This window comes from Montipora capricornis, chromosome 11, assembly GCF_036669925.1.
Source record: "Montipora capricornis isolate CH-2021 chromosome 11, ASM3666992v2, whole genome shotgun sequence".
NCBI lineage: Eukaryota > Metazoa > Cnidaria > Anthozoa > Scleractinia > Acroporidae > Montipora > Montipora capricornis.
This window is the reverse complement of record NC_090893.1, coordinates 16,914,063-16,941,380: the sequence shown is the minus strand read 5'-3', so window position 1 is coordinate 16,941,380 and position 27,318 is coordinate 16,914,063. Positions and strand designations below refer to the sequence as shown.

Genomic DNA, 27,318 nt, shown 5'->3' with positions numbered 1-27,318 from the left:
ATGTGTACTACTTACAAAGCAAGTCGCTGCGACACGACGCCCGTTCGGTGCACACGCAGTGATCTCGTATGAGGGGGAATGTGAACTAGTTTTCTAATTCAATATGGCTGACCATATGACGCTCTCTCATTGGTTCATTTATAAAGTAAAGTATTTTGTCGCAGCGACTTGTTTCCGGAAGTGTACACACGATGCAACAACGCTGCTTTCGCTAAATTTGTCGCTGCGATAAGTCGCACGAATTCAAACTGGTTTGAATCCGTGCGACTGATCACAGCGACAGAATTCTGCCCCAGCGACAATAATTTTCATGAAATTAACCGTGTCATACAAGGCGATTTGTTGCGGCGACTTGTCCCCGCAACGTGTCGCCTAGTGCGTCCCGGCCTTAAACTCCGAGTTTAAGATCTAGGACGCGACGGCAACGAATTGCATATTTAATGAGCAAAAACAAGAGCTTCGCACGCCCTGCACGTGCATTTTTCATTTTTGTACATTTCTTTCACGTTTTCGTAAATCTGGGACGTGAAATGACCAATGCTCAAGTTTTGCGGAGAACGTGAACACAAGGCAGCGAATTTGGATTGTCTGTCGTAGCTTCAACACCGCACCTCCTTATTCAGTTCCGGGAAAGTTGCACTAGTTTTTAGAAGTTAGAAAAACCGACACAATGACGAAAAAGATAAATAAACCTGAACTTGCAATTTTAAATGACGTTTTCGTCACCGTCGCGTCGTAGATCTTAAACTCCGAAATAGGTCACAAGGAACACTTCGTGTTGGGTGTCAAAAAATTGGGCGTGCCTTTAATTTGGACACAAGTGTCCGATACTCAGATTTCACTTTCGTTTATCCACTTCTTTTTTGTCCAATTTTAGAATGCAACGGGCTCATCCCGAAGAATACAACTTTATTCCTCAAACATGGGTTTTTCCAGCAGAGTATCCTTTGAAAAAAATGAGCATATTAAAAAATAACTTTTCTATAAACGAGCAAGTGAATTTAGTAGTAATTACGAGAGGGTCTCAATGTATGGCCAGTTGTTTATCGCTACCGGTTTGTTTTATAGGCCTAACGGCTGAATTTTTGCCCGTTTTAGGACAAATGGATAACGCCATTAAGAACCTATGATAGCAGTTTACATTGAGTATCATAGTCAGTTATAAACATTTTTTCAAGTTGTGTTTACTTAAAGGATTGCTTTAAACATATACTAGTTCATGTAGATGGACTGATTATGAAACTCTGGAAACTTCAAAAGCGAGAACAGTGACCTCGCGCTTCATGTTCACAACTAAAGTGACTAAAGTGATGAAAACTTTAGATTAGTTCAATTTTAGAAAAAAATGCGTGGTTTGTGCATGGTCAGGACCAAAACAGCGAACAAAAACCGATGTACTTTTGTGAACTGTTTATCAGTCGCTAAGTCACAATCCTGCTTTAAAAGGAGAGACCCTTTTTTCGATTTTTCGTCTTTTTGGACCACAACCTGGCCAATAGAGTTGAACATATTCACATAAAAATGCGCGATATGAATGAAAAATTTAACAGTCGAATGGACTATACGAGGACGGCGGTCACAACCAGCTCCTCTTGTAGGAAACAACCACTTACAGTCACGTGTTTCAAAAGCACGTGACTGTAAGATAAATCTGTCACTGGATCAAAGCTCACATTCTTAATTGAAAGCACATGTCTTACTAAAGAGATTCAAAAGTTGTAAGAGGAACAGTTTCGACCATTGGAAACTGATTCTCAATAGGACTGGAAGCAAAGAAATTAACTCTTCAGCTCTTAACAAGGAACCTAATACCCGATTTTCCTTAATTGGTTTGTTATCAATCAGGTATGCTGCATTTCAAGGTTACTGCAGAGAGCTAAAGAAGAGAAAGAAATACAAGACCTTCATAGTTAAACCAGCCAATGGTGCTATGGGAAACGGGTAATTAATCCAAGGAAAGAAAAGGAAAGGAACTTTATTAGAGTGTCTAGTCGTTCTAGCGCTGGAGCACTAAAAGGGGACACTGTAAACTGAAATTAACAATGAAAGGAAATCAAGTTAAAGGTTGGTTTTTGAGGAGAGGGGAAACCGGAGTACCTGGGGAAAACCTCTCGGTGCAGAGTAGAGAACCAACAAGCTCAACCCACATATGACGCCGAGTATGGGAATCGAACCCAGGCCATATTTGTGGGAGGCGAGTGCTCTCATCACTACGCCCTCCAAGCACCCCAAAGGCACTTTTAATCTTTTTAACCCTGGATACTGTGTTAAGGAAAAACCAAAATTTACGACTTGTTGCGAGATCAATTCTAATTTGCCTTGTCACCATTTTCAGAATTTCTTTGATAAGAAATGGTGACAGACTCCCATCTCATGAGCTGATGGTAATTCAAGAATATATCGACAAGGTATGATTAAAATAGAAACCTGGGTCCGGGTCTTCAAAAGCCGATTAGCGCTAATCCCTGAATAAAAATTAACCAAGGAGTTTATTTCACTACTCCCGAATGCTGTTTAACGCTGATATAAGGCAAACCTTTACATTAGAAGAAGTCAATCTCGAAAAAGGAAAATAAGCAAAAGAAACTTTCACCAAAACGTTGGTCAGATCGGAAAAAAAACCCTAAAAATAAATCGTAAGAAGTCTCGGAATCGGAGATCTGGTACCCCAGCATCATAGCTGTGGAGTCAGGAAAACAACAAGACGTGAACCCAAAATCAATATGGCGGAAAAGTTGGTGGGATGTTGTTGCAAAATTAAGACAGCGTGGCAAAAAGGATCAACTACCGAAACTCCTGTGCGACATAAAAATGGTTTGAAAACGTCGTTACCTATTTATTTATTTATTTATTTTTTGAAAATGCCAAAAATTTGGGTCGGTCGCACGACACTAAACGGAGAAAAGATAGGGGATGGCCTCACGGGTATAATAATTTGGGGCAAGCTTCCCTTCGGTCCTGAACGAGGGTGGTACAAGCAGGCATTTTCTCAATATGTGTCGTGGTATGTCCAATGGAAAGTTTGCACTAGTTACAATACGTTTTGTTTTTAATTTTTCTCCAATTTTAGCCATTCCTTCTTGAGGGATTCAAATTTGACCTAAGAGTGTATGTTTTAGTAACATCCTGTGATCCATTACGAATTTTCCTCTACAACGATGGACTTGTGAGTAAATTATTTATTGTCGAAACAGCCAAGTTATGATGCTGATCATTGCAGTTATTAACGCTACTTGAGCAGTAATGAAAGGAAAGCCTGAAAATTTAGGCTGTCCTTTCGTTACTGCTCAAGTAACGTTAATTAGTAACTGCGATGATCAGCATCATAACTTGATTATCTCTCTGCAGAGAGACTTTCGTCATATCGAAACAGTAGCGCACTTAATAGTGTTCTCCTCTGACACGAGTTGCCCAATGGCTGTGAAACTTTATCCAGTGGGTAAGTCACTATCCAGAGTATAAAATATACTTCACGTTCGCCAAGGTTTTCGTCATGGTTCACGACGGGAACGGCATCGAGAACGTCATGTAAAAACATAAATTCAAGTTATTGCGATCACTTCGCGACTATTCCAAGCTTTTTAATATGACAAAGGTGTGACGGTCCTTCAGGAATGAAACCGTTACGAGCGGCGCTAAATTTAGGGGAGAAAAATGAAAATTTATCTGCCAGTGCTGACGTTCTCCGTAACACCTCAAACTTGGTTATTTCACGTTGTTGCTTTGCTGGCGACTGCAAAGAAATGGACAAAAATGAAAAACGCACTTGCAGGGCGCGTAAAGCTATTGTTTTTGTCCACTGAATATGCAAATTTGTAACGTTCTCGTTGCCGTCGCAGTTGTCGTTGCTAAAGCTCCCTATTGGGGAGTTTAAGAAACCACGACGGCTACGGCGACGAAAACGTCACTTCAAAATATAAGTTTGAGCTATTCTAAGTACTTCATGATTATTCCATCTTGTTTATATTATTCAATGAGCCAAGTGTCCTATAAGTGGATTGGTACGGACGGATTTGAAGTAAAGAGTGACTGAAAGATTCACTGTAGTTTGTCCACGTTGTCGTCAAAACCTTAAAATTGGTCGTTTCACGTTAGTAATTTTGACGAGTACGGGAGATAATTGTTAAAAAACGCGTGCTGGACGTGCAGCACGATCATTTTGGCTCTTTTAACCAATGATATTACTGCTTTTTGGCGTTGGCGTTGTCGTTGCCGTAGCCGTCGTCGTTTCTTAAACTCCCTAATAGGGAGCTTAAGATCTACGACGACGACGTCGGCCAAAACGCCTCAAGACAATATCATTGGTTAAAAGAGCATAAGTAATCGTGCCGCACGTGCAGCACGGATTTTAGCTCATATTTTTGCGGTTCTCTGACGACGACGTGAAATCACTAAATTTTAGGTTTTGAAGACAACGTGAGCACGCAACAGAGAATCTTTCATTCTCTATTTTCAGTCTGAAACCGCTCGTACCAATTTATTTTTCGGATACCTCGCCCACATTGTACGAAGTGAACGAGGTGGAATAATCGCGAAAGATTTTTACTAGAGCAAAGTTCTGTTTTGAGGGGGCGTTTTCGTCGACGTCGCCGTCGTAGACCTTAAGGTCCCTAACAACGTGAAATGGCCAAATTTGAAGGTTAATGGAGGACGTCAGCACTTGAGGATAAATTTTCATTTTCTCCCCTAAATTAAGCTTGACTCAATGATCGGTTTCAAGCTTGAGAGACTGCCACACCATTGTCATCTTAAAAAGTTTGGAATAGTCGCGAAGTCAAACGCGAATTTATATTTTGAGATGACATTTTCGTTGTCGTTCTCGTCGTCGTTGCTAAAGCTTCCTAATGGTGATAGTGATGACAATGGGCAAGTCATAAAAGTCATACGAAACAAACTACCGTTACAGTTGCTTTGATAATTGCCGAATTATTAAACTAAAACTATTACTCTCCTTGGGCGTTTTGGAGTACTTTATCTAGGTGTGTTTTCCAGTTTAATGGGGACAAGTTGTGCATGCAACGGGGATGGAGTAGCGCCCATAGCAACTGTAGAAACTACAAGGAAAAGAAACCGCGTCTGGTTTTTTTCGACTGCGGTCGGCTTCTCTTGTATTTGCTGATATTAATTTCGTGTCCAGAGAATAACTGTTACGTAGAGACCAATGCGCATAAAAGAAACAAGGATTCTTCTCAGATAAGGTGCCCTCGTTGTCGGAAAAAAAAAATTAATACCAAAATGTGATCGTTGAAATATGTAAAAAAAAAAATGGCATAATTGACAAAATGTCATTTGATGGCGGCGTTAGGAAAACAGTTGTATAGGAACCTTTGTAGATTGTGTTTTGTCCAGTAATCGATCGTAGTTATTGCGGATAGCTAAGTGTCGTTGGCTTATGAACCTTTGACTTTCCTATAGAGGGTCCTCGATTGTGCAAAATATGTGTAAATTTATTTCATACTCAACAGAATATCGCGTTTCTGATTCTTCAATCAGGATGGCAAATGAATAATATAAGGTTATAGAGTGCAATAGAGCGACTTTCGTATGACCTTGAAACAGTGTTCGCAATTTGTATCACGAACCAATGTTTGGCAAGCTTAAAATAAAGCTTCTCCTTATTCCCGCCAAGGAAACTATTAATGTGGGCGGTAAACAGTTCGATTGCCCAATCACATTACTGCATTTCAAATGAGGTCAAAGCGAAATGCCGAGATGGAGATGGAGAGATGACGTTGTTTTGCATCGCTAAGCCAATGAAACTTTGGGATCGTTTGTTTTTGTTCGATAAGCCAATAGAATGCTTTGCATTTTTGTTTCCGTTCTTTTTTTACGTTTATTTTTCAATGTCACATAAAAGTCGCTCTGTTGAAGTTGCTACGGAAACACGGTGATGGAGTAATTTTGTTGAGTATACAATAACAAATCGAATGATATGTACTCGTGATGTTTTGAAAGTTCTCAAATTGCGCTTGCCTATGGCTCGTGCACTTCTAACACTTTTCAATACATCAATCGTCTCCATGAATCACGAAATGTATTGGCCTTCATACGTATAAATAATATCTATATACAGAGAGAGAGTTATTCATTCTGTTGTTCTTGTGAAGGTTCGCATGGGAACACAAGTCTATGAAGCCCCTTCTGATAATAACCTGGTAAGAACCAACGTTCTATACGCAAGTATAACGCGAAGGAATGACTTACGGCCCCCTTCCCCCCAGAGAGATTTGGTATCGCGTAAAGGTTAAACGACAAAGTGTTCGACTATTACTTGCCACAAAAGCCTGAAGATTCCCTTGTTGAAATGTTGCTCTCTTTTGGGAAGTTGCTCGTTTTTCCGTGGACGCGAGGCTAAATCTATCTATTGGAAGTTAACCAGACGCGAGGAAAGAATGTTTTTTGCTTGTTTCTATTCCTCTTTTCTTTTGGTCAGCGCCAAGAACACGGACTCTTGCCACAGCCAAAAATACGGGCAGTCGCGGTAATGGTATAATGTTGTAACCGTTGACGACCGTTATTATTTAAATTTTCTGAGAATGCGCAGAGGAGCCGGAAGTCCAAGATTCTTGGACTGTGGGCAGAGTCCGTGTTCTAGGCCCTGACCAAAAGAAGAGTGGACTCTAGGGACGGGAATTCGCTTTTTTCACCAATCCCATAATACAGTTCTTTCTTTTTTTTATTATTATTATTATTATTATTATTATATTTTTTTTTTTTTGGGGGGGGGGGGGGGGGGCCCCAGTTATTGGCATTAAAACAATGGATATTCAGTCAACATAACACAGCAAAAACATTCAACATAATACAGTCCCAAGGGTAATTAACTTGTATTGTTTTTATGTAAAGACCCCCCCCCCCCAAAAAAAAAACGTATTGCATTATGGGATGGTGAAAATAGTCAACATTCCATCTTGTTCAAATCTTACGATGTAAGCGAAGAAGTATCCTTAACATAAATTGGTTGCAGTGGTTACGAGTACAAATAGAGGATAAAGGGCTCATATTTTCATGTTCACGTTGTCATTTAAACCTCAAATGAGTTTGGCTATCTCACATCGTTGTTATGTAGAGTACCTCCAAAAAATGTAACGAGCAGCACGACCATTTTACCTCTTTTAACAAATGATATTATTATTTTGCGGCGTTGTCGTTGCCGTCGCTGTGGTCGTTTCTGGGGAGTTTAAGCAAAGACGACGGCTACGACAACGGCAACGGCACTAAGCAAGAATATGATTGGTTAAAAGGCAAAAATAATCGTGTTGCACGTGCAGCACGAATTTCCGTGCATTTCTTTGCCGCACTCCACTAAACAACACCATGAAATCATGTCCTTTTCTGTTTGACTTTAAAACCGTTCGTACCCATCGAGTTATAGGATACTTTGCCCGTATTGTCCATGGTGAACAAGGCGGAATAACCGCGAAGTACTTATGGTAGCGCTAAGTTACATTTTGGACTGCAGTGTTCGTTGCCGTAGCCGTCGTTCGTTGCTTAAACTCCCTTCTTAAACTCTTTAGTTCGCGACGTTTTAGAGGCATGGACAGAAACCGGAAGTGCGGTGTTTTTCTTTCTTCACAACACCACATCTATATTGCTAAAATTTGTTTCACTGTTAGAGACGAATAGTTTAAAAATCTGGGAAATACTTCTTTCCTGGCATGCGAAATGTTAATTCAGTCCGCGGCTCAAAAACGAAGTTCCCTAATTCAACTATTTTACGAGAGATGTAGCGTCGCGTGTACCGCAAACGGAAAACGTCGGTATGAAATTTTCACCTTCTCAAAAATACCAAAAACTTGTTTTATTTGAGCACTTTTCTTGTCTGTTATTTAACGATTATTCCATAAGTGTCCGTTGGATATGAGTTGGCTAGCTATACCCAGTCTCATATCTAACAATCGCGAATGGAATAATAGACCTTATTCATAAATGGCGGTCACATTTATAATTCTTTTGTCCACATGCAAATTAGCCTACCAAGCCTCATTTTAGAGCAAGAATTCTTTTCATTTCACTGTATGGTATCGAGGGTTGTTAGGCTAATTTGCACTTCGACAAAAGAATTATAAATTGACCGCCATTTATGAATAAGGTCTATTGCTTTATTAAATTTTTATTAAATTCTGAACGCTTGGGCACTTAGACCAATCGATAAGCAATGAGGTAACTGATAACCCACGACCAATAACCGATAACCCGATAACTGAATGACCGTATTAGGCCACATGGTATAGGAGCTGATAAGAGAGACTGACTGAACCAATCAGAAGGCTAGAAACGCAATATTCGAAGTCCAAAATTTAATAATTACGGAGATTCGGACACTCTTCAAAAGAGGGAGACCTCTAAGGATAAGAAAGTTCTCATGCTTTTATAACAATCAGTGGCCTGCCGTCTGCTAAGTCACGTGAACGCGCAATGCTAAATCTCTCTACAAAAGAAAGCCAATCCAACATTCGCACTAGCACTTTCTTGTACTTGCATCGCTTATAGCTTATTTAAGTTGCGCCTATTAATTTTTTGTTTTTGTTTATTTTTTGTTCAAAAGGACGAGCTGTTTATGCATCTTACAAATTATTCAATAAATAAACACAACGAAAATTTCCATCGGGATGACTGTGACGACAGTGGGAGTAAAAGGTGACAAGTTGATCAAATTTTTTAATTATATTAACTGAAGTAAATTTTAGCAGTTTTTTTTTTTTTGCTCAAACTTATTTTATTTTAGCGGATCAAGAACCATCCGCAAAAATTAAACTCCGCAAAATAAAAGGACTACACGGTAGATGACGCTGTACGTTGCTTCAATGCCATCGACGGACTCGTTTTGATAAAGAGGGAACAGAATTTGACCACTCGCGTTTTCCCGCGCTTTTCGCCGACTACATGTACATGCTTTGCGTTGTGATTGGCTCGTGTGATTGCCTGAGTCTGCTGTGATTGGGTGCAGTAAATGTTAACGGTAGCAGGCAGAAACGTAAAATTTTCTTTCTAGGTCTGCACTTTGATCTTTTCAACGGTCAACCTATTCTTAGACACGTTTTCTCACAAGGGGCTGTTAACACGGTGGAAGGAAGATTCCAGCACCAGAAAGATCATCTGTTCTCTGCACTCAGTTTACAAGCAGAACGTTTTGCTCAGCTTTAGAAGTGGGATCTTTTAAGCCGAGCTATCTCAGTACATGAAGATGCTAGCTCCAGTTAAACTTCGCCAGTCCGAAGTAGCTTACTGTTTCGAAGTAGTCCAATCCGAGGTTTCACTGCGGACATGAACAAAAACATGGCGACGGCCTAGTCTGCAGTAATTTTGCTGTACTAAGTATCAAGCATCACCCAAACCGGCGAAATGTCTGCATGGAAATTAAGCGAAGAATCGTTTTTCACTTTAGAGTCTTCCGAGTTCACGGATCTTTCTTCCTTCGTGTAAAAAACACCTGATCATAAAATTTGTCCTGCAAGTCCATCCACTTTAAATCCCAAGTGTGATAAGATAAATAATTCATTTACTAAGGCCTAATGCCTAGAAAGGGACTACGTCATCCAACGCGCATGCGTAAGTAAGCCAGAAAGCTTTTGAAAACGTCGGCCCAATTTTTTTTTTCAATTTGCCTAGGAGTTCTAGTTGCTTATTAGATCTACTCTTCAGAAGGTTTCAAGAGTTCGAAAAACACAGGCACACCAGAGCTTCTCTCTGTGCGGCGAGAACGTGTGACAATGGCCAGGAACCCATTACTCGGAGCCTACAACTGCATTATGTTCGTGTCACGGCGTTTTCACAGACCAATTTATTTTTAGATTAAATTTCCCGCTAATGAGACTCCCACTGGCGCCCGATGATCAATTATAAGAAACTAACCTGACGTCATAGGGTCACCGAATCGGAACTGCCTTTGTTATTTTCGGAAAAAGCAGTCTAAAAATAAATGAATGAAGGGGGTAGTTTTTAAAGAAACTGTGGTGCTGCGTCGTTGGGGAAGTAGTGTACAAAAATTTGGTTTTATCACCAGAGTTGATAATGTAAATTGGCCATCGTACAGAGATTCTAACCTGACGTTTCGAGCGTTAGCCCTTCGTCATCGCTGTGACGAAGGGCTAACGCTCGAAACGTCAGCTTTTAGAACCTCTGTACGGTGGCCAATTTACATTATCAACTCCGTTGATAAAGCTAGATTTTTGTAGTCTAAAAATAGGTCGGCCTGGGAAAATGCCGTTGTAGACTCCGGGTCATGGGTTCCTGCAATGGCTGAATAGCAAAACATTGTGATGAGCTCTATGAAGATTAGTGCCAGCCGGACCCTACTGCGCATGAGCCCCAGCTGACAAGGTCCCTTAAACATGAAAGAAACCCATGACACAATAAACGGCTTTTGTCACGGGCCCTTTGGGGTAGTCAACTGAAAATCCCTCGCTTGCATATCTAGGAGATCTTGTAGCATTTCTTTGTTTGACAAGGACATCATTCACTGAATTGCTCATTTGATTTCTCTCTCAGGTCTTTCAAATTTCTGAACGAGTGGTTAAAATCCATGGACTACGATGTGAATTTTCTTTGGCATAGTATAACGGTGAGCTCGAAACTAAAAACCAACTTTGGTGAATATTGCTCGCGACTCGTAGCAGGGCCTTTTTTCAGCGATACAGCGTTAACTTCTCGAACGCCACGAAAAATGTTTTTCAGGACAATCGCAAAAGCTTGAAATGCGCCCAAGGGCAAATATTTGCGCAACATTCGCCTTATTAAAGCGCGTACCCTGTGTTTGCGTTTTACATATAAGCCCAGTTAAGGCCGAGACGCATTTGGCGACGAGTCGCGGCTAAACGTTTCAGGCGCTAGTCGCTCCGTGTACTCTGGTTTCAAAACATGTCGCTGCGACTAAACGCTCGTTAGAGCCTGCTTTTCACTAGCGACGCAAGCACAAAGACCACTTTCATAAATGGCGACCACGTTTACATTCTTTTATATTTATGTTAATTAGACCTACTGCCCTCATTTTGAAACAAATGTTCTTTTGAAATTTGCTTGTCGTAGCGAGGCTAGAAAAGGCTTATTAGCATTAAAACAAAAGGACATTTTAGTTGGCGGCCATTATGAAAGAGGTCTATAAGGGCGCTTATTTCACCGTGAAAACGGGGTTGACGCAAGCATAAGTAGAAACTCAAGCACAAGCACAAACATTCTTGCGGAAACATTGTTCCCCGAAATGTTTCCTCGGCGCGCAAACGAGGAAACATTTGCTGAGAAAGCAAGATGTTTCTGAACAAGTTCAGAAACGTTTTTGCTTCCCAGGAAGCAAAGTTTGCTTCCGCAACAAACGTTTCCTGGGGCCGCAAACGGGGAAACATTTGCATCCGCAACAACGTTTCCTCGTAATTTGTGGGCGCCTTAACGCCACTCATACATTTTTAATTCTTGTATATTTATTTCCCAAGACTTGAAATACTTGCGAAGTGATGCGATTTTATGTTTTGAGGTTCTGGTTGTCATTGACGCAGCCATTCCTTGACCCGTCTAGTTCTAGCGATCGTTATAAATTATAATTGTAATTATAATAATTATTTTTATAATTATAATAATAATAATCTACTTCTAGCGACCTTTATAAATTATATCTATAATAATTATAATTATAATTATAATAATCATAGTGTAGCCATTCCTTGACCCGTTTACTTCTAGCGACCTTTAAACTGGATTATTAGGATGTCTTTTTACTCTGTCCAACTTGTGTCTATCAGGATGTTCTCGTGAAGACCTTGATAGTAGCTCAGCCTTACATTCTTCATTCATACCGCATGTGTCGCCCTGGAGCACCACCAGCCAGCGAAAGCGTCTCCTTTGAGATTCTTGGATTTGACATCTTGTTGGACAGGAAACTCAGGCCGTGGCTTTTAGAGGTGAGACACCGAGAATGGGTGCAAATAAATTTAACTTGCTTTCTGGCGCGAAATGCCGCGCGCGGAGGTCACGCGAGATGACACGCCCCAGATCTGCGGCTTATGCCTGCGTGAGATTTCGCGATCCATAAAAAAATGGGTTTCTGCGCAGGCCACAACGAGCAAGGGTATTTTGTAGAACGACGAACTTGAGCAATTGTGGTAGTGCACGTCTGCAGTAGGAAGGCCTAAGCGCCGATTAGCTTTTAGTTATTGTTGCGTGTATGTGCAATTATTACCCGGTCAAATACCAATTATGCAACGTTCGGCGTTTGGTATTCGGCGTTGGGCCTTCTGCAAAATACCCCCGCCGGGCTCCAGTTGTCAGAATATGGAGTGATGTCTGCGCCAAAAATATGCTCACCTCTCAAGTTTCGCAAAATGTTGGCTGTTTATTGGGTGCAATTATGTCCAGGATAGAGGCAAAATAAGATACACTCGCTTTGTGTTACGCGAAAAATTGCGATCGAGGGCTTTTGCGCGCGTGGGAGCGAGAGGTCGCGTCGCCAGTGGAAAGAGCTAATGTACACGGTATACTCAGTTTTTTAAGAATCCTAACCTGACTTCAGCTTCACCAAATAGTCGACCCGACATAGTTTCTAAAGGGGGTAGTTTTTAAAGAAACTATGGTGCTGCGTCGGTGGGGAAGTAGTACACAAAAATTTGTTTTTATCAACGGAGTTGAAAATGTAAATTGACCACCGTACGTACAGGGATTCTATAAAAGCTGACGTTTCGAGCGTTACTGGCCCTTCGTCATTCGCTCTGACGAAGGGCTAACGCTAGAAACGTCAGCTTTTAGAATCCCTGTACGGTGGTCAATTTACATTATCAACTCCGTTGATAAAACCAAATTTTTGACGACATAGCTTCTGTTTATTGTTCAACGCTTTAATGGGACTGGCTTCCTGATCCTGATATTCTAACACTCGACGTAGGCCCCTCAACTTGGGGATGTCTCGGCTTACATATGGTCTCAACAACACTGGCAACTTCGTGCCAATGGGAGTAGTGTGTGGATTTTTTTAACGACTCCAAACTTTGACAATCACGAACTTGAGGGAGACACCAGAATACATGTCCATCAACCTATCATCATACCTAACCTCCTATAAAGGGTTCCGAAAAGTGAATTACGTATCGCCGATGGCAACTGATACAGCTAGAAAAGTTTCATCGGATATATCTACTTACAATCCTGAACACCAAGTGGTACGATCGTATCACCAATACTCGTCAGGGATTCTTGTGACTTGCATTGAGGCTTTGAGTTTTTGAACAAGGGCTGTGAGACTGGCCTACGGTTTATCGTCCTTATCTGAGAAGACTACAGCATCTAGCCATTTGCAGGTGTCATTACAATTGTTGCACTTTCACCTCAGCTATTTTTAAGACTCTGAGTTGTTGGTCCGGTTGAGCTTGAACTAGCATCCTCCCACACAGAGTTGCGATGCTGAACCGGACTGAGCCATCCCCCCTTGCCAATGTTAGGAAAACCTTGTGTAAGATCTCCGACATTGACTACATCGAGTGTATGTAGTATGGAGGGAGAACATATTCATTTGTTCTTGATGGGTTCTTTTTGATGACACTTCTTACATCTTGTTTTCTCGAAGGTTAATCGTTCTCCTAGCTTTGGCACAGATACCAAACTGGACAGTGAAATCAAAGGAGGGGCTTTGTCGGACACTTTCAACTTACTTAACATCAGGTATAAATGTCGCAAATACTAAATTCTGCTCGGGAGTAAAGCAGAAATTTGGGTAACAACAACAACGTTTATTACATATAATACTAGTTACAATGAAAATTAAAATGTCCACCCAAATTTAGCAAGGCTAATCGAGTTTGGTGGAGCAAACATAAAATAGTTAAAGTGGTACTACGACCAAAAAAAAATTTTGTTTTTCCTTTGGATTTCAAAACTATGTTAACTAAACACTAACCCACCCAAGTTTTAAGTTCTGATTTTAAAAAGACACTTGTTTATTTTAGCTGGAATTTTCTTATTTATTGGTCCGCCATTACTAACTTTAAAATCTTGAGAGAGCTGGGTCGAGGAGAAAATGACGTCAAACACTCACCAGTTTAAGAATGCAATGCGTGTGTACGCGGCCTAATTAATATGCAGCACGGGAGTTTCGGGCTATCAGACTTTTCAACTCGTGTTTTGCATATATAATAAATTGCGTTTTCACGCTGAGATTTTAAGCTAGTGAGTAAATGACGTCATTTTCTCTAGATCCAACCCTCTGAGGTCCAATCGGCCAGTTTTGAACGTGAGTAATGGCGGACCATGAAATCCAAAACTTACAATCAAAATAAACAGCCTTTGGATAAAACTCAAAGCTCAAAATTTTGCCAGTTAGGTGTTAAGCGAACACGCTTTCAAAATCAGAAGAAAAAATGGAAATGATTTTTTGATCATAGTACCACTATGTACTAAGATTGCGAAAGGAAACAATTAATATGTACTGAAGACAAGAGCAACTGAATGTCTCTGTTATAAAGATGTGAGGTACTACAGTGGTATACAGATAGAGATTCTAGTTAATTGATTGCTGATAATCTTAAGATTCAATAATATTTGACGAAAAGGTTTCCTCTATAGATGAAGGATATCACAAATATCAAGTTAAGATTCTTTCTAATAAAAGAACAGGGGAATAGCAGTGATAGGGAATTCATTCAATGCATTTAAAGTAGATTAATTGAATTGAACTAAGATTATCTTTTAATTTTTAAGACCAATATCATTTGGCAAAATGCTTTATTCTAAGAGTAATTTCACAAGTTTCTAGATAAGAGTCTTCAGAAATTAAAATATCGAAAAGGAGACTTGTTATTTTCCTAGTGAAGTCGTTCTTTCTAAGATTTCTTAGCGTTAAGAGGATTCCATTCCAGCATAGTTAATAGAGGGGAATGGTTATGAAACCCGACAAATTTCTTTTTTGTAGGTTTTTGTTTTCGTTTTTGGCTTTGACCGTGCACAAAACACAATAGCTGGTTACTCCGTACTGAGGAACTAACCAGTAGAAACGTATTGGTTTCGTAATTCATGCATAGTGTATGAGCGCAAAACAGAAGATTGTGCACGATCGTGGACTTTCCAACCTAAATCTTGGCATCTTTGTTTGCTCCTTTGATGTTTGCCGAGCTTCCAAACCAGTCACCTCTAATTAACTAAGATTCGAAATAGTTGATCCAGTTCGTGAGGAAGAATTTTGCTGAATTGAGAGTCTAGAGCTTTGCGTATGGAAATTGTTTCAAGCAGCTAACCCTGTTAAAATGCGTCCTCAGTGTTTTTATTCAGCGGTCATGGAGAACTTGAAACTGAACTATTTAGCACTCAGTTTGTTCACGGGAAACGGTAGGCAGCTGGTTGCCATTCGAGCATGAAAATCGTATTCTAACTTGAGTTTCTCTCTTTTGAAAAATTGCTCGATATCTGTGGGTCTCTAATTTTTGACAAAACGCAAATTTCTTCCGGACGTTTGCCGTTTGCCCTAAACGCGATGCTAAATCTCTCTAACCGAGCCTCAACTTTACGTTAAGGTCACTACTACAAGACTGTAAATGTGTTATGTCGTTGTGTATCAAGAGGGTGTGAGGTAAGAGACTGAATTCCCCATATTTGAAATCTGTTATTAGTTCCGTTTCATATTGCTTGGTTATTTCACAGACGTCACCTGATTGGTCAGTTTGTATGAAAGTGGACCGCGCAGTCATGGTAACAACAGATAAAAATAACTTTTGCCGCACGGACGCGTTCTAAAAATAGGTTTCAAATAGTTGTAATAGGGCAGAGGGATTCGCCCTCTTACCTCATATTCTCTTGGCTGTGTGAATTCAAGATAAATATATTCTGCAAAAAGAATGCAAAACCACTCTCGATAGGGAAAATGTAGTTCTATTTGATGTTATTGTTATTCCAGAGCAAGCGACAAGAGACGGGGCATAGCGGCGGAGAAGGCAGAAGCCCAGAAAAGATTGCTTACGCAACCGAAAAGAAGCGAGTACTCCATGTCGGTAAGTGATTTAAGCGCATTTTTCATGTGTCGTAAACACAGATGCGCTTTAGCGAAATTTTGTAGACTTCGATACTGCGCATGCCTAGTATGGTGCCAGAGTCATATCTTAGTAGCTAATAGACTTTTTCGATGTATTGAAATTCAGCTTAAAAGAGAGGTTTAGAGAACAAAGGCAAAGGAAATTGAAATGATATACAAATATTTTTCACATTCCTTCCAACCTGTTTCTATTGTTTTTGCCCTCGCTGCCTCATTATGAAGCTGAATATTTGATATTTCGAAAATGGCGTATTCACAGGTACCACAACGAGAAAGTCGTTCTCAAATATCTCTAAAGAGAGTTGTGAGCGATGGGCGTTTGCATTTTACAGTATCATTTACACCATCGAAGCCAGTCGTAATGAGACACCCAACCGACTGTAACAGAAAGAGAAAAAATCTGAAACTCTACAGGGACCTAAAACTAAGGCTACTGAAAAGCTTTGATTCTAATGTCGTCGTCAATAACAGAGCTAAGCTCATCCGAATGAAATCACCCACCTTATCAAGACACCCGAAAAAAGTTAACCATTTCTTTTAAAAAATTATATTTGCGGCCTTAAACGTTTAAAACAGATTCTTTTTCGCTATTAATTAAATTTGTCCACTAGTAGATCGCAAAACTCACTTTTATATTGCCCTTTGTTGTGTTCTTTTGACAGGAATTGGAAAAGAAAAAGTTGATTTTAAACAAACGGCGAACTGAACTGGTAGGTTGAAAGGAGTGTAACAAGCCGTCCTTTGCTGCTTACAGAAGGTGACGAAGCAGATATGCATTAGAATTTAACATAGAGGCATTTTTTGGTCTTATATCGGATTTTCTTTCCTAAGCGTATTTCCAGCAGGCATTTGTGTAATGTTTACTTGTTCACTTAATGTGTCTTCTACATCATAATTATTTCATCCTATCCCGGATCCTTCCATGTAATTCGTCACATGAAGGAAACTAATGTAACTTTCCTGACGCCATCTCTCAAGTTCTGCAGATATTTTGATAACCCTTGAAGACATTCCCCGTTGCTAAGGCAGAAAATACCATGATGGCACGAAACGTGCGAAACATCTTGGTCTCGGACGCACAATGATGGTGTTTAAAGTAAAGTAAAGTAAAGTAAAGTAAAGCAACCATATTTAACGTCGATAACTCGTAACAGTAATTCAACTGACAAACCTGAGGTCGACGGTGCGCTCATTTTACTCCCCCCTCTCCATCAGTGCTCCGTTTTACGGGTATTTAAAGCTACTTAGCTACACGGAAAGGAAAGAAGTCGAAACAAGGATGCGAGATCCGGGAATCGAACTCAGGACCTCTTGCACCAAGGCCGCGCACTAACCGACTGTGCCATCCTTGCCCCTTGTTTCAATCGGTAAATTGATTTATTTTTTATGGTTTTAGAGAGACAGGCTGACTCAAATAAGAAGAGATGCTGCGAGAGAAGAATTTGAGAATATGAATATGGTGTGTGGATAGAGCATCAAAGTCGTTATTGAGTTCTTTCATCTTCATTGTTAAACAGACGTTATCATTTCTTTGATGGTATTCACGTTCCCTCATCGCCGCCACGTTGGTGGGCGAAAACAAAGGATCTGCTATTAGCTCGTTTTGTTTGTCCACCAGCAATTGTACATTACATCATTGCTATCTGTATCTCAGGAGATTGGTTTCAAACCATCTGTTGGTCACTTTGAGGTTGCGTGGGGGACAGGGTCGGGAGTCTTATTGAATTGCATTGTGGGACTGTCTTGGGGACGAGCCACTGTTTTTAACAATCGTTTACTTTGCAAAGCAAAAAGACTTAAGTATATTGTACGATAACAATTACCTTCGGGTTAAATGTTTATAACTTATGTTGTTAGTAAGTAAACGTAGTATGTACCACGATCTCACTGACCTTTTGATGAAATCTGTTAGTTTTCCGGACAATTTCAGCGGCACCTTGGCAAGCGAGCCATCGTTTTAAAACTACCCTTGTACAATATTCTGGTGGTTTAGGAAGCTCAGCTCGTGGTATGTAGCTTTCTTGCAACTTGAGTTCTTGCTCCGCGTATACAATGATGAAAAGGCGTCGCCCAAAACAGTCCTACAATGCAATTTAACACGGCTCTCGACCCTGTCCCCCTCGCAACCTCAAAGTGGCCAATAGACCCAGAGAATATGAAGTAACATAGCAAACCCCTGTGATCCTCGATGACTATTTGAGTGTTTTGATTGTCTATTTCCCAGGGCAATTTTCGCCGAATATTTCCCCCAGAAGATAAAACCCGAAGAGAAAAGTACAACGGACTTTTGGCGGATGCCTTTAAGCTTTTCCTGTCAGGTATGAATTGTTTCCATTCGTGCACTGAATCATGCTTTTTTCAAGCAAGAATTTACCTGGGAAAACGACAAAATAACCTTGTTATAATTAATTGACGGTGACTTTATCCTGAAAAAAAAAAAAAAAAAAGAAGCTCTTTAAGACGTTAAAACTTAACAAAAGTTAGGAGGTTCTTTCCAGCTGTTCCTTTCTTTCATTTCCTTATTTACTTTATGTCTTAGGGAGAGCTACCTCTCTTCAAAAGGACAACAATCAACCATTCAGTACGCTTAGGGTAAGGACTATAGATTAAACAAAAACACATCCTCTGAATGGTGCATTTTTTCATATTGACTCGGAAATACAACCAAGGCATGAAGGAACTTTTTTTTTTTGAAGCGTGCTTGGCTTTTACAGAGGAAAACCATGCCCTAGAATGTCACCTGCTCTTTTCCCAGTTCGCGGGTGGGTTCTTTATCGAAATATCTCTCCCAATCCATTGATATTTGTGCTTATGCTTAGTACCTCCAAAGTCCTATCACAAGTAGTCACTCGTCCAGCCACAATGGAACAATGCCATGCAATACACCTTATTCAAAAATGGCCGCCATTTAAATGTTCTTTTGTTTTTATTCAAATTAGCCCTTGATGCCTCGTTCTTAAGCTAAAAATTCAAAAGAATCTTTTATCTTTAACGAGGCAACAAGGGCCAATTTGTATCCGCATAAATCAGCGGCCATTTTGGAATAAGGTTTATAACGTAACCGAACCATAACAAGATTCTCTTGAAGTCAAGTGTGTGAGATCAAAATGCCTCCACCCCTCCCCAGCTTTTCCCCAGCCATTCCCACTCCTTTTCCCAGATCCATGACGCAAAAATACAGGACCAAGAGAATGTTTTTTTTTCCCTCGGAAATTGAAGCTGTACAAGTACAGGCGAATAAAATTAGTTCTTGGCATTTGTCCTAAATTCAGAAAACCGTCAATGCAACCCGAACTTTTCGCTTTGCTTACAGTTGAAATAGTTTTTATTTCTTATTTCTGGCAGGAAGAAGAAATTCTCGATTTATTAGAGCAGTGTGAAGCTGATGAGAATGTTACATTTGACACGAAATCTGGAAACCGTCCAATAAGCAAGGGACCCAAGGTTAGAGCTTGCATTGTAATTTTGTGTAGGAATATACTAATCCGCTTTTCAACACTATACATTCACGCTCGCTTATTGCGAACAAAATGTTCCATAGGGGATAGTGGATGTTTACTCCTGCGGTGTGCTCCAATGGTTAGGGCGTTGGGTTTGCATGTGGGTGCCCCTGCCAGTTGGGATTCTTAATCAATGTTTCTGTTAAGTGTTCGAATAGGATCCCATTACCCGGAGCTTCCATCTGTATTGTACGCTTGAGTGTGACGTACATATGGTTCACATACGTCACATACGTGTGACGTAATAAATGGCTGACCATAGGTCTCTTATGATTGGCTATTGTGAAAACACCCTCTAAACCCCTCCTTTCCTCCCCCCCCCTGCGAGGTGATTCTAAAAATAAAAGGAGATACGAGAAATGGTTGACTCAAGCGTACAGTACAGATCGAAGATGGATTTTCTTTTTTTCCAAAAATAAAGAAAAAAAACGAGTTATCCAGAAAATACACTTAGCAGTCTTTGTAATACTGTGTTTATCGCTTTGTTTTCAGCCTTTGCCATCAATGCCAAGTGCTAAGTCGACCGCAAGTAAAATTGAATCGTCGTCATCTTCCACTTCTGCGTCTTCGAACACGCAAAATCTGTCGTCATCATCGATTTCGTCATCATTACGTCCCACGTCAGCGCAAAATTCTCCAAACTCAGCCAATCGCATCACTGCATTACCGCGTTCCTCCACACAGAGAATCGTGGCGTCCTCGTCCTCTCCTCCAATGAAATTCAATCCTGTCGTAGTAAGTGACGTTTACGAATGAGGTTCCATTTCATGACTTCGCTAAGATAGACGTAGACTCGGTCAAACCGGTTGATATGTTTTGCACTCGTATCTTTGACAGCTTAAAACTGCGTGACAAAATTTTGTTCATTGCCTTTGTTTTCTCTTAGGACTCAGTTTTTCTAGATGCTGCTATCCGGGAGAGAGAAGAAGAAATGAGCCGGCGAACGCTGGAGGCTTTGCTCGACATGAGGATCAAATTTCCAGGCAGAACAGATGAAGAAGCAGAGATGATTTTAGAAAGCGTAAGTAAATGAAGAAATCACTTAGATTTCTACCTTTTCTTTGTAGAATCGATCGATGTGGGATGCTCCCCTTTTGTCTTTTAGGTTTAGGCCAAGTCAGGTTTTGGCTATGTGTATGCATTTTATTTGCGTCCATTATTTGCTGAACTAATCCCGAGCTAGAAGCGACGCCATGACAGTGGCGGCAAAATGAATGGGGACGCGACCAAATGCTAGGTTTTCTTGAGTGAAATGAGCGTGCTGCACGTGCGACATGCATCTTAACACATTTCTTTCCCGTCCCCTGAAAATCAACAACTTTTGCTGAACTCATTTGAAGACAACGGGAGCGTAAAACAGTCAATCTCTCGTTCACGTAGTTTCTTAGGAAGAGAAGGGCAAAGCAATGCAACAAAATGTAAAACGCACGTGCAGGGCGTGCAGAGGCAATGCTTTTGTTCATTGCAGCTGTTGTTTTCTGCCGTCGTCGATGTCGTCGAAGTCGTCTTTGCTGAATCTCCCTGGTGTCGTGTTTTGTCTCGAGTTGCTTATTTTTCCTTTAAGGTCACTCTCGTTCTTTTACAATGAAGCTGATGAAGAGAAAAGATCACTTTCTGCTATGGTGACTCTGGGATACACGGAAAAAGTCTTAGCATAGTTAATCTAGGGACTGGTTACGAAACCCTGGGAATTTCAAAAGCAGGAACAATACAGTCGCAATTAGGTGTTGAACCGACCGTGACCCTGCAAAATCTTTTGTTTTTGGTTCGCAAGTTAATTTCGAATAAATTAGTCGAAGCTTTTGATTGGTTATCCTGCCAAAAAAAGCGTGTTTTTGTCGCGTTTTGTGCAAGGTCAAGGCCAAAAAAGCGAACAAAAACATGAGACAAAGAAACTTGTCGATTTTCGTAACCAGCCTACTTCTATTAACTATGGTCTTAGTGATCTTTCGCAAGAATCAAACCTGCGACCTTCCGGTTACTATATAGTTAAGGTGGTCTACAAATGAGTTATATATACTTAACTTACCAGGGTTAAGGTGTGACATCTCCTTCATAGGCCACTTCACAAAATACCATAATACTCTTTGTTTGTCCCCCTAAATTTTGCATATTCATTGTTTCCAGTTTCTCTTGGGACTTACAATGGTCCCAAGAGAAAACAAAACCATGCTTATGCAAAATTTGGGGGGACAAACAAAGAGTATTATGATATTTTCCCAAGTGGCCTATTACATTGAACCTAATGATTGTCTTGTCAAGCCCTCGGCGTGATTCACAAATGCGACACCGACCCGAATGCAAAGGCGAGGAAACACACGTGAAATTTACCGCATTCCAAACGCGTTCGCAACTGCTTACTCAAGAAAGGGAAACTTTTTCATTCTCTGCTTCTTGCAGTTGCGATTGCGTGTGAACTGGGACAAGGCAAACCCAAACGAAAGCCTAAGGTAACAATACATACCAGTCCCTTGTGACCTCGATTAAAGATGAACTTTACGGAAGACCTTAGACAGAAATGGCCAGAACGAGGTTGCTGACCAGCGGTTTTCGTTAAAGCAATGGTTTGCTGGGGGTGCTCAGTCTCGCGGGCTCAGAAAACCAAGTTGTGGTCATTGTTATTTAAGGTTCGAATTTTACGGGGTCAGCCTCGGCCGCCATTTTGAAATATTATCCCCACTGCGCCTGCGTATGTTATCCATACGTTTGGGTTATTCGTGTGAACGTCGCGCGCTTGCATTTGCGTTCGGAGTTGTCTTTACATTTGCGTTTAACATGTGAAACAGTCTCATGTTACACTTGGCTACTTTTCTTGCAATCCACTCAGCAGTTTCGTTGCGGAAGCAATCTACTTTTCAATTTTTCTCAACGAAATTCAATGCTTGCGAGACAACTTTTCATAGATTTAGTTTAGTTGACATTCCTTTTGCCTTCCTTGTAGATTCAAGATAACTGGAAATTTCATAAACCAAGAGTCGCTTCCTATTGGTTGGTGAAACTTGATTCGATAAAGCGAAGAAAGGTAAGAGCTGCTGCAACCCTAAAACGAGCTACTCAGACAGAGGTAGTTAACTCGACCTCTGGGATGAATTGGTTTGCGAAAGGAAGGAAGGAAGGAAGGAAGGAAGGACTAGTGTCTTTGCCAGACCTTAATTGCCAAGATAGAAGGGGACATTTTAATGGAGAAGAGTGCTTCCAGCCTCTTCTCTTTGAGGTCCACATCGTGGGGAAAAGGTTTCATGTGACGTGCTTAAGGTGACTCAAACGAGTCTCAACAATTTGAGGGGATTATCTCATTAGAAGGATTATCTCTACAATACTGTTTTACGTAACGGCAATTTTTGTGGTGCCAAATGAAACACCAATAATTGCTTGACAAGATGCACTACGACAGGAGCCCATCCTGACCAAGAATGAAAGGTGATAAGAGTGTTGTTATGGCATGGGTGGGCTCCCAGTACAGTCACAAACAAGTCTATTTTTAGAATACCCGTTCCCGCGAAAATTATTTGTTATGTCCCTGCAAAAAGTGTATCGAAAAATGAGTCCATTAGTGAATCTGCTGGGGCAAGATCGCAAATTGATAGAGAGGCACTCTTATGTAATTAATTGCATGGATGCAATAGGTCACCAAGGCAACAAAAGAGCCACCTAAATGCACCCTTTATTTTGACTAAAAAACGAACTCGGTGACCCCCAACTTTTGTTGCTGGAAAAGTAATAAGCAGGCTGAAATAAAACTCAGATTTAGAGCCACCTTGCCATTTTTTGACGGTGAAAATGAAGATCTGTGTCATTTAACTCATTCACGTGACCAGAACAAAGCCTTCTGGTGGGGTAATGACGGTATGATTTATTATTATTGATAATTTTGGCCATGTTTATTTGAAAAAAAAAAAGTTTCTATACATGGCCGTAAAAGCTGTAAGCTGTGAGCTGTAATCGTGGCTGTTCTTCCAGTACATATATTACTTTCGTTTTGTCCCTTAGGTTGTAGATATCGTGAAGACAAACGTCAGAGCCATCTTGCAGCGTGTGTGGCGCTCGTCCGAGGTCGATAGCCTTCGCCTCTGTCGTGTTTTCTCGCGTGTTTTCAATAGGCTGTTATGGAGTCATGGACAAGGATTATGGAACTGCTTCTCAAACTTAGGGTATGTTTAGGGCTTGCCTTCTAAGTCATCTCATTTTGACTATTCTTAGCATTTTCATCCTGTTCAATGTCGAAAACGGTGTGCTATGTACTGTTAAAAAACGAACAGCAGTGTTTTTGAATACTGATTGGTTTAAAAACACGAGGCGTAGCCGATAAAACACGTGCTGCGAGATTTTTGAACGGCTTCAAAAGCATTCCAAAAAAAAAAACATTGTGGCTCGGGAGTCCGAACAAAATTTCAACTGATTCATTGTGAGGGGAAGATGTTAGCATACAAAAATACAAGCCGGGCCTTATTGTTATTCTTTATATTAAAGAATTCCAGCAAAGAGTGTTTTATCGAGTTTAAAGCTCATACAATTAATTAACCAATTAATTAATTAATTAATTCAATCATTATATAAACCCTTTTAATGTGTGCGTTCCACATGCCAAAATAAATTAAACAGGAAAAGCACATGGAGGACAAGAATCGACAAGTAAATGGCTGTAAGAAAATTCTCTATCAAAGTGAGGTATCAGATGCTCTCTTGTGACGATAAGCTCCTAACGTAGTGATGCTTGTCTCTCTCCTTTTCCTAGAAATTCTTGGGAGACGATATTCAGCAAAAGCACAGAGGTGTTGTCAGTGGTAAGTTGTAATCAATCAAATCTATTGTTTTAATTAAAGTAATCTGGTTTGATTACTAGACTTGGTGTCACACGTGGGTTGACTTTGTTGGTTCTCTACTCTGCTTCGAGAGATTTTTTTCTCTGGGACTTCGGTTTTCTCCTCTCCTCAAAAACCGTATGACTTGATGCAGCTGTATGAGTTGATTTGATTTGACTTACACGATGCCCCCAATTAGTTCTCCATCGCTAGGTACACTCGACACTTAAGTATTATTATTATTATTATTATTATGATGATGATGATGATGATGATGATTATTATTATTATAATTATTATCGTCAACGACTTTAAGTGCCCGTCATCTTAAACCAACTCTTCCACCGCAAAAATTGTCCTCAAAATGTCGGGTTCCTCAGGGGTGGATCCAGGGGGGAAGGGGGGACGGCACCACTAAGGAATGGCGTAGCTGACTGGTGACATTTTGTTTTTCCATAATACCAGTTGTATTAGAAAGTCGCTGGTCATCTCAGGGAGGTGAGCTGCGCACCCCATGAACCCTCCCCCTAGATCTCGCCCCTGTTGCTTTATTACCGCTTGTTTCTTCCCCCCCCCCCCCCCTACTTCCTCCCATGGTTTTAAAAAATGGGAAAACTGGCCGAAGTTTCACCTCCGTCATGTATGGGTTGAGTTTCCGGGTCCGCTACTCTGCTCCGAGAGTTTTTTTCCGAGTCCTCCGGTTGTCCACTTTCACGAAATTCAAACATTTGCTTTTTGCCCCCTTAACTTGAATTCAATCAGTAGAGCACTTGCGTGAGGCTATTTATAATAAAGTTTCGATATAACGCGCACCCTGAAGGGATAAAACAGCGTGCTTTTTTAGTCTATGAGAATACAGATGTGCGGCTGACGCTACTCGTGGGACTTAGAAAATAACGTTTTCCGAAAATTTTTGTCCAATACTTGATGAAACTAAACAGTACTTTATTACAGTGTAAAACAAATAAAGAAGCCTCGCCTGTGATCTGTTTTGAGGATCTTGTTCCCATAAATTTGACTGTAGTTCATTCATACAGCACAACGAATGGTCCGAACGCAGCAGCAGTTTCTTTACCAGTACTTACGTGATCCGTGTGCACAAAAAGATCAGGAAGCACGCATGCGTAGACTGAATTTGACTGCGTGTGTTTTGATGTTACAATGATGACTAAGTCTATTTGCATTCATTTTACTTTAAAATTGCATTTCATGTTATTTTCAGACCGAAATGAGTTGCTGTCGTCGAATCGTGCAACTCTGTCGCGACTGTTTGCTAGTTGTCTATCAGTTTGCCGCTGACGCTAAAGCTGCGGGCGCTGGTTCTGCTTTGTCGGAGTCGACGACCCCTCAGGGCGCTTTCACGAGGTTAGTTTGTAAAGCAATATTGCCTTTTAGTTTTCCCGTTGGAGGAAATGAAAAAGGGATTAACGGTTCCCAATTTCAACGATACGGCGGCCATTTTGATTTCTTTTCTTTGAAAAGATATTATGGGATGCCCAGGGGCCATGAGGCATAATAGAAATCAAAATGACCGCCGTATCGTCGAAGTAGTCTATTTACAACTATATGCTGCAAAAAGGATCTTTTTCACACAAAGCTTCAACGTAACAATAGATACAAGGCAAATAAATGAGAGTATTGCAAGAGGAAGGCCGAAAAGTAGTTCAAGACTATATACCAGCTGGTCAAACAATTACTAAACGGGAAAACTAAGTAATGTAAATATGAAAGCAAGACGAAAAGTCAATGATGATTACACTTTTTAAGTAATCCGAAATAACCTGTTAACTGACATTTGAAGCTATCTACGATGGACACTTATTGTAATGGATTTTCAAAGTAGATCCGCGCAGCCTTTATCGAACGGCGTGTATAGAAAGAAATGATTTAACTGAAAAATGTACAGTAATGAAAGCCAGTTGGCTATTTCCAAAGCAGATAAAGGAGTTTAGTTTCTAATGCCCCGTTCACACCAAACCGTAACCATGTTTTGAAGATGTTTAGTTAAACACGGTTTCAAAGTGTTTTCTTTTTTAATCATGTCTACTGATTTTTGTCGACAACACATTTAGCACAGGTCAAAGCATGTATTCAAACTCACCTGAACCTTATGTAAAAGCCAGTCCTACATTTTTCTGTGAGTAGTTTCATTCGTTAAAACCAGGTTAATTAAACATGTTTTGTTGGCGAGAATGGGGTATACTGTAGTGCTGCGTCGGTGGAGAAGTAAAACACAGAAATGGGTTTATCAACTGAGTTGATATAACCTGTTGCAGGCTCCCAAATAGTCGGGAAAACGAAAACAACTGACCGTGAAAAGCGAGTGGGGGCTTGGGTCGAGGAAAGGCGCCCAAGCCCCCACTCATCTCGCGCACGCATTTTTTTTCTCTATTTCTGGGGGAGCCTGGAACAGGCTTAGTTGATAAGGCAAATTGATTACCGTAAAGAAGTTTCGAGCGTTAGCCCTTCGTCAGAGCGAAATGACTCACTTAAGTGAAATGACCCATGCATTCGCTCTGACGAAGGGCTAACGCTTGAAATGGGTTTATCAACCAAGTTGATACAGTATGGTAAATTGACCACCGTAGAGAAATGACGTTTCAAGCGTTAGCACCAACCTCGTTCCCAGGATGATCGAAGGAGGAAGAGAGAGGACCCTGGGAACGAGGTTGCGGTAGCCCTTCATCGGAGAACCGTCAGTTTTCAAATTTACTCTACGGTTGTCAATTTACCATATCAACTCAGTTGATAAACCCCTTTCTGGATTTCCAAAGCCAGAGCACGTTACTGAGATCTTGCTATCATTGCAGTTGTGGACGTTACTTGAGCAAATCACGAGCTAAAGCGATCTAGCACGCGCGTTTTTGAGACGCGGACGACAACCGGAAGAGAAAATTTCGCGCGCTAGGACAGTGGTGTCTCCCAGATTTTTATACTAATCATCTCTAATGGCGAAAAGATACTTGGCAATGTAAATGTGGTTGTGTGAAGACAAGTTAAAAATGAAAACAGC

General features: G+C 40.7%; 1 protein-coding gene across 1 annotated transcript in view; it reads left to right on the top strand.

Annotated features, from left to right (window-relative positions):
* Positions 1–27,318, top strand: part of LOC138024167 (tubulin polyglutamylase TTLL7-like) — a 33,531-nt gene that overhangs the window by 3,768 nt on the left and 2,445 nt on the right. Inside the window, exons 5-25 of the mRNA XM_068871276.1 lie at positions 878–940; positions 1,846–1,941; positions 2,336–2,408; positions 3,071–3,166; positions 6,108–6,155; positions 8,549–8,640; positions 10,492–10,564; positions 11,736–11,894; positions 13,550–13,644; positions 15,869–15,962; positions 16,666–16,713; positions 17,400–17,462; positions 18,228–18,321; positions 18,543–18,595; positions 19,349–19,447; positions 19,996–20,238; positions 20,390–20,524; positions 22,445–22,525; positions 23,494–23,654; positions 24,239–24,287; positions 25,528–25,670. Coding sequence (XP_068727377.1) covers positions 878–940; positions 1,846–1,941; positions 2,336–2,408; positions 3,071–3,166; positions 6,108–6,155; positions 8,549–8,640; positions 10,492–10,564; positions 11,736–11,894; positions 13,550–13,644; positions 15,869–15,962; positions 16,666–16,713; positions 17,400–17,462; positions 18,228–18,321; positions 18,543–18,595; positions 19,349–19,447; positions 19,996–20,238; positions 20,390–20,524; positions 22,445–22,525; positions 23,494–23,654; positions 24,239–24,287; positions 25,528–25,670 — 2,058 coding nt within the window. The remainder of the gene's footprint in view (positions 1–877; positions 941–1,845; positions 1,942–2,335; positions 2,409–3,070; positions 3,167–6,107; positions 6,156–8,548; positions 8,641–10,491; positions 10,565–11,735; positions 11,895–13,549; positions 13,645–15,868; positions 15,963–16,665; positions 16,714–17,399; positions 17,463–18,227; positions 18,322–18,542; positions 18,596–19,348; positions 19,448–19,995; positions 20,239–20,389; positions 20,525–22,444; positions 22,526–23,493; positions 23,655–24,238; positions 24,288–25,527; positions 25,671–27,318) is intronic.